This window comes from Cotesia typhae, unplaced genomic scaffold (assembly GCF_013202065.1).
Source record: "Cotesia typhae breed Kobodo isofemale line unplaced genomic scaffold, CoteBio_Ctyphae scaffold_152, whole genome shotgun sequence".
NCBI classification, from domain to species: Eukaryota; Metazoa; Arthropoda; class Insecta; order Hymenoptera; family Braconidae; genus Cotesia; species Cotesia typhae.
In genome coordinates, this window is record NW_027423776.1 from 5219279 (window position 1) to 5231869 (window position 12591).

Here is a 12591-nt window from a genome sequence, read left to right on the forward strand (position 1 = left end):
TATTTATAAATAAATATATATATATTTATATTTTTAGTAATTACTTGTATGGTAATTGGATGTTGGATGCATTGTGCTAATACCGCAGGAAATGGAATTAATAGTGCATTTTGCTGAAATATGAGGAATATCTTTAGTGGATTATCTTGTTGCTCAAATAGTTGCGAAAATGAGTCTCAAGAGTTTGTTTTTGTTGCTTCTCTTTGTTGTTAGCTCGAGGTTAGCTTTATTTTTGTTTTTCATTTTTTCAAGTTTAGGTGAATTTAGCAGACAGCTAATTTTTGAGAATTTTTAGATTAATTTTAACTTAATGGTTGTAAAAAAAATCTAAAAAATTGCATAGAAAAAACTTGTGAAAATTTCCATATGCATTTTTTTATACTATTTCTTCTGTAACAAGTAAATTATGAAATTATGAATAACTCATGAAATTTTTGTGATTCTGAAATGAGAAATGTGACAATTTCATGATACTGAAATTAAAAACATCTAATCATTTTTAGAATTTTTTTAACAAATAAATTATAGCAAGAAAATTTTATTCAAAAATTTCATTTTTAGAAGCTCTGAAAAATTATAAATGAAATTTTTATAAATAATTTTCTATGCCTAATTTAATTTTCAAGCAAAATCAAAAGATTGTCAAGTGTCTGCTAACTTCAGCCTCATACAATTTTTAGGATTTTTATTTTTTTGCAAATAAATTAATATAATGATATTGAAAGTAACAGACATGAAAATTTTTTTAGTTTCTTATGACAATTAAATTATTGTGAAAAAAATTTTATGTAAAAATTACAATTGATAAATTCAAAAATCAAATACATACATTTTTGAAAGTATTGAATTCAGCAAGCAGCTGATAATTTTCAAAAATTTTTTTTTAACAAATAAATATTTATAAATAACATTTAAAAAAATTGCACATGCAAGAATTTCAAAAAATTATTATTTCAATATTTTTATTAATTTTTTTTATAATAAATTTATTTGCTGAAAAAAATTCTTAAAATCGTCAACTGTCTGTTGATCAGTTTTATATTTTTAAAATATAATTTTATTTTGCAGATTAAAAAATTTGTAAAAGAAAAATTATAATAATTTTATAAAAAAATTCCCACAAATATCAAATAAAAATAAATTTATTAAAAAATTTGTTTACAAAATGTTGAACATGAACCTTGTGAAAAAAGTAATAAAGTTTTGATTGTTATTATACAGTTCCATTGATTTGTTGAGTTTCGCGTTAACGGATATTATACAGAAAGTCGATATCACATGCGATATTATTAGACATGTGATATATATTTGCACATTAAAACAATCATTGTATTGTTTGTTGAATTAAATTAACGTCGTTCCGGTTATATTGATACTAATCTCATTTTGTCATTATTATTCATTATTACCCTTTATCTTAAATTATATTTACATAATCCGTAGTCATTCCAGTAAATGATATGAAATATAAAAATTTCTAATTAATAATTAATTTCAGATGTAGCTGCGATTCGGGATACACTGGACATAACTGCGAAAGTGAATATATACCATGTGATCCAACGCCGTGTTTAAATGGTGGATCATGTCGACAATTGAACGAGCTAGAGTACGAATGTACTTGTCCAGAGGGTAAGTCAATTTTTAATCATTAATATTAATTAATCAATTGTTTACACTCTCTAGAAATTAAAATAATGAGACTTGGTAGTGGCCCTTTTATTCAGCAAATGAAAGGACTGTAAAAAAGTCTTTGCGTTTCGGAGTAAGAAATTTCTCCAAACCTTTAATTAATAATTTCTCTTTCCAAATATGTATCGGTCAATTCCCACGGGTCCTTGCCTTGAACTCCTTTCATATCTGTTTACTCTCACGCACTGTCTAACAATTAAACGGATGCGCGTGTCTCATTTATGTACAAAAGATGACTGAAAGTATACAACATATATAGATAATAATAATCGTAATAAGATACATTTTTATCTTTAGTATGTTACATATTTTCTTCATATATAAGTCATCATTTGATTAAGTATTTCAATTTTTTTTAACTTGCGTTTTTATTTATAATCAAAAGTCTAATTTTTTTTATTAAATTAATATAATTATTCTTTAATTAAAATTTATTTAACCATGATTATTTTGACTGTCAAAAATTAATTAATAATTCTTCTAAAGATAAAGCTATAATTTTTGTTATTAAATTATTAAAAGTATAAAACAGTAAATAGTTATTACATCTTAATTTTTACTATAAAATTCAAAAAATGTGTTAGTAAATTAAAAAAAAAAAATGCACTGATAAGCAACAGCTTTAGATATTAATTTTTTTTTTTTAATACATTTATTTTAAAATAATTAAAATCATAATTTTTGTATAAAAATTGACATTGATTCTTAAAATTTCTTCTCAATTCTTAAGTTCACAAAAAATATTGTCAGATAAATTTCAAAATCAAAATAAATAATATAATAACCACGTCAAGTTTCTTAACTCCTAAAAAATAATCAATGGCTTTAATAAATAAATTTTTTAAATAAATTTTTGTATTTGAAAAGTAAGAAAAATTTTTTTTTCAACTCTTTAGTTCACTAAAATAATTCCTCGATAAAATCAATTTATTTAAAAATAAATAATATACTAACTGCGTCAAGTGCTTAAACCAAAAAAAAAAAAAAATAAACTTCTTAAATAATTTATCATAAAAAACCAACATAACACCGTAACAAAATTCCGGAAATCCCTAATCCCTTAATAAAGAAAAAAAGCCTTGTCAAAATTTAAGATAAGTACTTTCCAGTCTGCTTAGCGTCAAACTTCCCTACATATCACCTCGGTCATCAGATTTCGAAAAAGTATAATAATAAAAGACCTCAATCTTGAACTTGTCCTGCTCTATCCGTCTTGAGCAAATTAAAAATAGTGTTACATCATTCGAGCTCCTCTACTGAACTTAACTAAAACTCAAAGAAAAGTCTGACCGCGGTCGATGGTCGACACACGCATGATAAACGGTAGTCACGTTGATTACTCGCCCGGTGGGGGAGAACGATTACCCGGAGTAACAGGTACACTCAACAGGGTCGCTCGAGTATTTCATTACACGCGCAACGAGTAGAGGTGGATGGTTAATTCGTATCCTAAGGTCACTCTACCGTAGCTTCTTCTCCTCCACACACTAAAACCACCTACACTTGGGTCTGTCTGAACCCACATGTGTGTACGTATCAACACGAATCTCACAGTACAATGCGTTTTGTCATACTAAATTTTTCCCAGGCGAACTACAAGCATGGCGACCCCACCTCGCATTTTGTCTTTATTTTATTTTATTACCTTTTTTTCTTATTCTTATTCATATTCATACCTAACTAGCAGAACATATACTCGCTTCGCGGACAATAAAATCATCATAATTCGTAATATATATTGATGGAATAATAACAGAGTTATTTTTTAAATAAAAACTTTAGATTTTTTCATTACTATTTTTAGAGAATCATTTCTCTCTTAAAAAAATTAAAATTTAATTTATTTATAGTTTAAATTTATAGAGCCCTTATAAACACTTTTATCCGCCTGTAAATGAAATAGAGACTAGATTTTTAACACCACGTATTTATCCTTGGAACTCGTTATCCGCTGGCTCTTTTTAATGATCATTTTAGTAGCAAAGGTAGAAGAAAAACCAGTGTGATCATTATTTTCTCAGATTACCATTATCAAGGTTTACAGCCCGTATGCCATCAATACAAGTAAAGTCATATCGAGGAGTAAGTGCCGGAGAAGAAGATACTTTACCTTTACATAAAAGTCCTGGTGTCGATATTACATCTAGTCCATATTCATACAGGACATTTATGTTAAATAAAAATTTTGTGTTTATATGGCGCTATCAAGAGAAATGACTGTTCTTGATATGAGTTCATTTGGCTCGATCCATGTTTATATATAATACTATAGATTGCTATATTATATGAGTTGGAGAATTAATTGAAAGGATTGAGTGGAAATCACTTTTACTTACGGGAAAAAAAATCTATAGGTATTTACGGCGTTATTAACTTCAGATCGATAATTAGAAAACGATCTGATTTTTCGTAATTAAACCAATGGTTATTTTGTTGTTAATTAAAGTCATTTTAGTTGAGAAAGTTTTTTAGGTAGATTGTTTGTTTGTTTATTGATTTGGGTTTTTAAATTAATTTCCTTCTATTTTTATAACAACAATAATTTATTATAGAATTTTCAATTATTAATTTCAAATAAGAAAAATTTTTTAATAACAATAATAAAATTTGATATTAAATTTTTTTCTTTAACAATAAATGTATTTTTTCCAAGTTGAAAATTTTCTACAAAAATTACAAAAAAATTTGAGTCACTAAAAAAAAAAATAATTTTTTATCCTTAAATTTAAATTTTATCTTTAAATTAATAATTGTCTCTTTGTTTTTTACTTTAAACCTATTTAAATTCATTGTACTAACTTTTCTTCTAAAATAAGTCAATGTAGATATCAAAATTATGTCGTCTGTAAATCGCGACCCAAGTTATTAAATTTAATGTCATCTAAAACTGTAGTGGACATGCAGGAAGTAGCGACATGTATGTTTACCAAAATAATAATAATAATAATAATAATATACAGAAAAGTATCGTCGGTTATTCTTGAGGAAAGAAACTCCACCTCGACGTATAGAATCCTATTGCCTGTCGATAAACATTCCTTTCCATTCCTTTCCATTCCGTTCCTTTCCTTTCCCTTTACTTGTAATACTGAGCTCTCAGTTCTGTATCTGGCAGCCGACTCTCTTCTCATCTGTATCTCACATCCACATCCCCATCCACAGCCCAGCATACACACACACACACACCCACACCCACACACCTTCACACACACAAATTCTTTCTGTCCCATCTCACTCGCAGAAAGTACCAGGTCGCTGTCTCTAGGAGACTCAGCCTATTCGCGGATAGAAGATAGAACCGCGACTCTATACTATTACTATTATATTATTTAGTGCTTCAAGTCGGGTCTTTCTTCAAGAGAGCTTCAATCTCCACTCAGCATAGCAACTAAACACAACATAACTTTATATATACATAATAATAATGCCTGTGCTATCCATTCTACTCTTACTTTGGTTTCCTAGTACGAGTACTTATTCACTAGTCGTTGCTCCTGAAAAACTTTAAACTTTTCTTCCAACCCTGACAGTACATATATTCATATTGTCTTCTATTGTATTGTTTTGTATCTTTACTGATATTACTATCTTGTACTTACGAGAGCTGTAGTCGAGTCGAGAATAAGCGGGTGGTTATGCGCCCGCGCTGAGATTTATGCATTTGCGCGAGCATAAATTGCGTAGCACAGAGAACAGGCGCCCAGGATTATGCGGACAGTATTTCTATATCAAACATTGGTATCATACAAATATGTTGCACAAAATTTATTCAAAACTCACATATATTTCGTGATTGAAAAAAAAAAAAAAAAAAAAAAAAAAAAAATGGAGCTTATTGGAAAAATGACAATATTTGATATTAATATTAGTATTTTCTCAGAAAAAGTAATTTAAATAACAAAAAAAATTTTTTTTTAAATCGAGTAGTTATTTGTTAAACTATTACAGTAGCTGTACGGAGAAGAGTGTGCCTAGGAGCAACAGTGATTTGGCATACCTAACCGAGAATAAGAGTATAAGAGTATTACTGGTATGGTATATAAGGTACTTGGTAGCAGAATTGGTATTAGTTATTTTCTTGAACGCTCCCTTGTAGTACTGTACTTGCAGTACAGTGGTACGGTCGTGTGTATTATATACCGGTAGTTGGGCTGTGAACGTGACCTTAGCCTCGGAAGTTACCTCCTGGGGCGAGGAGTATATTCTTCGCCTCCATCGTCCACTTTTCATGACGCACTTGCATGAAAATCCCACGAGATATTTTATTATTATTATCATTATCATTACCATTACCATTAAATTATTTTTTTTTAAATTACTCGAGTAATTTGAGGTCAACTTTTTTTTTTTAATAACCTTGTTCAGGTGACAAACTTGTCCTTAAATTTGTATTTATTTATTTTTTTTTTTTTTATTATTTGAGTAAATAAAATTTTCGATACGTTTTTTTTAAATGTATGGATTTTTTATCGCAGGTAATAATAATAATAATAATAATAATAATAATAATAATAATAATAATAATAATAATAATAATAATAAATATTCTAAAAAAATCACTGTATTATTATTATTGTTAATTTTTCAAAATTTTGTATCAAAAATGTTTTTTTTTTTTTTTTTAAATAATAATAATAATAACAATAACAATAATAACAGAAATAGAAGATAGATATTATCTTAAAAAAATATGTGTAAAAATATATTAAACATGATAACAAACCCCGACTGTGAGTGGACAGTAACATTGATATAAATCTGGATTAATTCAATGGCTGGTCGAATCAGAATAACAATCAAGGATTATTTGTATACATATTGGCATCGCCCGAGACCTTCACGTGTCTTTATCATTTTTTCCTTTCCTCTTTTAACATAGTTTTATTATTATTTTATTTAATTATTCAAAGTATACTATTCCCTTTCTTACTTCCCCAACATTCAATTCTTCCAGACAATAGTTTACTTCGGAATTTACTTTTTTACCCAAAGAATATAAAATAAAGGAAATTATATAAATATACAAGCTATATCGGCAGCACAGCATCTGAAGTATCATTGTAGTGAAGATAAAAACAATAGCCCTGCGTGGTGCCGTACGTGGGGTTTTATATCCTATATGGTACAAAATATACAGTAACTGTCCACTGGCAAGTAGTTATATTACGTTAGTTGTTTTTACAGAGGTCATATCCCGTTTAAATCCCTTGACCTATGACTTCTTGTTCCCATAACGTGGTCCTAGTTTTGTTTTTGTAAATTATAAAAAAATTAAAGTTCAAAATTCTTTTTATTGATGGAAATAAAGATTCAAATGATAATTATTCAATAAATTCTGAGCTAAAATTTATAATAATTATTATTAGAAATTATTTTTTTTTTACATATTATTTTTTATAACCAACAAATTGTTGAGTAAATTTGGTAGGGCTTGTTGTATTTTCGATAAAAGAAATTGAAGTTTTTGCAAAAAATATTGTACATTCCGAAAACTGGATTGTGTTTTAATAAAATAATTTAATCTTGAAAAAATTTCCAGTGATTTCGATAGATTTTTTTGTATTTTTGACACCACTCGTTGAAAAACCAATTGAAATTTTTGTAATTTTGGTACAATTTGTTGAAGTTTTGTTACAATTGTCATTTTCTTCAATTCAGCTGTTTGTATAATCGGCAAAATTTTTCCCAATTTCCACAAATGTTGCTTAAGTTTCGGTAAAGTTTCCTTAAATTTCGGTAAAATGTTTTGTTCCTTCAATAAATATTTTTGAAGATCTAACATAATCTCTTGTCGTTCAATTTCCAATTTTCGAAGTAATTGTTGTATAATGTCTAGAATTTTTGGAAGATTTTTTTCTAATTTCGCTAAATAGTAGTTGACATTCGGTATTATCAATTGTAGCCTCAGTCGATTTATTTGCAGATTCTGGATATTTTTTCGCAATCTCTTAACAATTTTCGTATTTTCAGTAGAATTTTTAGTCACTTCACTAAAATCCATTAGAATTTCCATAATATTCAAAGTTATTTCGGTAAAATCGATTGAATTTTCTTGTTCCGAATTTGATGAATTTTTTGAAGAATTTATCGGAAATTCGTTAAAATTTGATGCATTTTCAGTAGAATTTATTGAAGTTTTAACACCAATTCTTATATTTTGAGTTGAATTTTTTGACGTTTCATTAGAATTTGTTTTTACTTCTGAAGTTTTTAACCACATTTCTAAAAAAGTTAATGATAACTCAGTTAAAGTCTCGATAGTTTCTTCAAAGTCTGTTGAATCTCCACTAGAGTTTGTCTTAGCTTCTTTAGAATTGATTACATTCTTTGTAGAATTTGTTGAAACTTCATCAAAACTCGATGTTTCTTCAGTTTCATCAGAGTCAATTGAATCTTCACTTAAATTAGTAATAATTTCCCCAGAATTGATCAAATCCTCAGTAGAATTTGTTGAAACTTGATTAAAATTCGATGCTTTTTTAATTTTATCCAACTCTTCAATAGAACCCGTCGTAGTTTCAATTCCTTCGGTGGTAGTTTCATAACTAGGTAAATTCGAGCTACTCAAACGATTTCTTCTCTTCACAAATTCGTCCATTCTGTTCTTAAAATGTTGATCTTCCTCCAAGTTTTCAACCATCACCCCACAAAAAACAACAATAAAACTTACAACAAACACAATTTTAAACATTTTTTATTCCTATCAAGTTCACAGCAGGTCACTGATCAAACTAAATATATTTTTTACGACTTAATTTAGAAGAAGATGGAACGATTTATTTTTTTCAAGTTACCCACGTCACTAGCCAAGTGGTTAAAATTTCATAAATTTTAATCACTAGTCATTAAATTAAAAGACAAAAAATGATAATAATTAACTATAACGTATAAAACGTGTTATTACTCGTTACTACCAAGAATAAAAGTCAATTAGTAGAAGCATTAATTGATAAGTTTCTTCCTTGATTAAGAATCAGCTATATAATTATTAGAAATAATAACATACATTTTGTTAAGGCAATAATTACCAAAACGTTTCAATTGATTGACAAAACTCAATAAATTTAAAAGTTCTAGACAAATTATCCAACTTGACATTTGTACTTGCTTATCCTTATCAATGATCATCCCACGAGCGTTGGTTATTATTACAAGTAAAACTCGGACTTGAATATAATCTTATATCCAGCGAATTCCAACGGAATTTAATCTCGCTAATTAGAAAATTAAAAGAGGAAGAAATACACCGTTTGAAGCAATCTCGTCATCGTCATCGAGGACCACGTTTTCCTTGCTCGGACTATTTCTTGGGCATCTTCTCTAGCACCCCCTCGTTAATACCTTCCTTCCCCTTGTTCATACACACATAACCACATAACACATTATCCGGCTGATATCTCGGAGAACTATCGGTCCTTATTAGAAGCTACAAAGTTACAACTTCCAAGGACCTACGTACTTTATTTTTTTATCAAATATGTCCAAGCCCCCTCTAATTGGAACACGATTCTGACCCTTACTTACCTGCAAACAGCGACAATATTTATTTCTACTACTTACATCTTTCCTCCTATTTTTTGCTATTTTTTCTGATTTTTTTTTTTTTTTAAGAGATTTCAAGTTTGTTAATTAATTGATTTCATTCAAAAAAATTTTTTAAATGATCATATAATTTTTTGAATCTTACTCGCATTTTTTTTTTTTTTATATGATTTATAATCTCAAACATTATTTCTTCGATTAATTTTGATTTTAGGTACACTCTTATAATTTTGCCTCACTAAAATAATTTTTATACCACCGTACAAATAATTCAACAAAAATTAATAATTTACAAAAAACAAAATTTCAATTTAAAAAAATTTTCATTCTTCTACTTAGTAATTTTTTATGTAAAAAAAAAAAAAAAAAATGAAATCAAACCAAAGAGAAAGATAAAAGGCAACTTAACGAGTGATTTACGCGTCCAGGTTATGATAAATAAATCTACGCAACGCATTATGCGCCGGGTTTCTCACTGTCTCCCGCATGATTAATGCACACGTACATAAGTACAACCACCACCTACTTGTTTAAAAGTAAAATATAAAATAAAACTCATTAAACTTAAATTCCTCAGTAAGTAAGTAAGAAAAAAAAAAATATTCATTTGCTGGATGGATTTTAACAAAATTAAAAAAATGTTCTAGACAACTTAACTTTATCGAACGGAGTAAGTCGTTAAAAATATCTGGTAATTAAGGGAGATTAAGATCTCTGGTGTAAATCGCTGGACTTAAACTTGGTCTCTGCTCGTATGTAATACATACATGCATACATACTTACATATACGTGAATATATCGATGAAGTAAAGCCGAGTATGTACAAGTCGGTGGTTTCTTTCCCAAAGAAAATAAATAAGATGCGATGTAAATAAAGGGCGGGTGGATATAATAGAAAAAGAAGGTACATATCTACATCTCGGAAGTTTAAACTCTTGTATAGAAATAGTATATACTACACTTAATGTAACCATAGTAGAGATTTCTGTAGAAAAGGAATAAATCAGATCGACAGAAGAAGTTTTATCGATATAATATAAACACGAATAGAACGCATGAGAGAGAGCAGACTCTCAGAGCAGAAATCTCAGATTTAACTATTTACTCTTTACTTCTTACTCCTTATATTACCTATCCTGTAGGAAGAGAGTACTAGACAGAATGGCTTTGTCTTTATCCATTAAACGTGGAACTCTCTCTCTCCCTTGACCTATGCAGCTCGCGGTTAAACGCGTGGGTTAGCGGAAACCGTTACGAATAAATTCCGAGTTGAGCAGAGCGTTCGATTCATCAAAATGTCTTAACTTGTTTTATTTTTGGTCATATAAATTCTCAGCTACGAGGATTATCGTTTGTAAAATCGGGATTTTTAGAAATTTAACACGAATGTTTTTATTATTTTTATTTTTTTGTCGAGATTGTGATTAATCGGCTTCAATGTTTGTCTATTGATCCTTGGAATTATTCACTGGGAGTTTTTATTTGGGGATTTACATAATTTGGTAGAAAACTTTTGGATAGTATGAAAAATGATGTAAGTCTAAATATTTGAAAAGAAGTTAAAAAAAATTTTTTTTTTTTATCATAACATTTATAAAAAATTGTATGAATGGTTTTTTTTTAATTTTTTAATGGAGTAAAAAAAATTTTATTTGTTTAAAAAAAAATTGTAAAACATTTTTTAGTATAAAAGTTGTTTGTGAATTTATAAAACTATTAAAAATTAGAAATTTAATGAAAAAAAAGGTTTTTAAATATCAAATTTTCAATAAAAAATTTTTTTGAAAAATTATTAAAAATTAAAAAAAATAAATTCATCAGTTCTGTCCTTGTATTTCCATATAAATACACCACCCAACACCTAATAAAAAAAAAATGAGGAAGTAAAGAACCCAGTAGTCAGTAGTCAGTAGTGTAATAATTTTTTTGACACTGATTTAAATCATGGGCAATTATTTAATCAGTTATTATTGCGTGTTCCTGCCTTTAGAGGCATATTCTGTAATTACGGTTATTTTATTATTATTTTCAACTCTTACTAAATTTTTGGGTTATTATGCAGCCACTAATTTAACTTGGTTAATGTAACGGTAACCGTGTAGTAAGATAATTATTTAAAAAAGAAAAAAAAATCAACTTATCCGATCAAAATCGGGATCGGGTTTGAGGTCAATAAAAATTACACACATAATGTAACATTAACATTAACAATAAAAATAGTTATTGATCAGGCAAGCGAGTTTGTATTGACTGAAAGCCGTGAGTAATAAAGTGTCATGGAAAAGAGCGGAGGTGAAAAATGGATGTTGCTTCTCCTCGGCTGGATTGGAGCAGCATCCCGGCCCATACATACGCAACAACATACAACATTCAAGACATAATATAAGAATAAGAATCCAACTGGATGAAGGAGTGCCGTAGGTGACTTGCAGACTTTAGTCAGCCAGTGTAAAATGACTGAGTGAATAAATAAAATAAAGATGAACAAAAAGTATCTTGTTCTAAAGCTGAGCAAAGGTAAACCGACAGACACATGTGAGGGCACTTATAGCCCCCTTTCCCTTCCTTCTTACCCTCACCCTTAGTCTTAGCCTTAGCCTTGGAATGAAGGACAGAGAAGGAGGATCAGACTCACGAGGTCTTGAGCTAAACTTTGAGAAAAAGCAGAACTAATTTACCGGAAATTGTCTACTTTGTTTATTTTTTTAGGCTCGTTTGCTCGGATAAAAGCATTTGCTTTATCATCGATTGATTAAAATTTTTTTTAATAAATTTAATGCCATTATTATTATTATTATTATTATTATTATTATTATCGTTAAATATTAATTTTTATGTTTACAATATCCTTTTCTATATTAATATTTCTCGTGAATAAATTTACATAGAAACAACTTTGATTATTTTAGACAGCGTCCTTTCTCTTTCGTTTGTATTTGTAATCGTTTGTATTATATTATATTGTATATTAATATTCCTCTACTCAGGAAATATAATATGTGACTTATGATTATGAGTTATGAATATTATTTATCATTATCATTTATTGAAATTCTAGATGAGTCACTAAGGAATTCACTGGCACGTTTATGTGAAATAGCTCGGGACGAAATTTTTTTTTTTTACGTACGATTATATTATTTAATTATTTGTTTTTTAGTCAAAATTTATCCCGATTAGGCTTGTAAGTTTTTGGAAGTATTGTAATTTAGTTACTGCCTGGCTAGCTTTCGTAAAATAAAGATAAATAATAAAAATGACCCAGAACAAATTTGGGCAGAATTATCTCCGGTCTTGAGCTTAAGGTTCGTTTGAAACTGAAGTTAGGAATTTTTTTTTGTTATCTTTAAAATAAAT

At 28.3% G+C, this 12591-nt stretch overlaps 1 protein-coding gene across 3 annotated transcripts in view; it reads left to right on the plus strand.

The window, feature by feature from the left end:
- The window catches only part of N (neurogenic locus Notch protein), a 137548-nt gene that overhangs the window by 67515 nt on the left and 57442 nt on the right, over nucleotides 1-12591 (plus strand). For 2 of the 3 annotated variants that reach the window (XM_074255991.1, XM_074255992.1), the window contains exon 5: nucleotides 1499-1632. In XM_074255991.1, coding sequence (XP_074112092.1) covers nucleotides 1499-1632 — 134 coding nt within the window. Of the gene's footprint in view, nucleotides 1-37; nucleotides 220-1498; nucleotides 1633-12591 lie in introns of all 3 variants that reach the window. The other variant, XM_074255993.1, reaches the window with a different exon arrangement.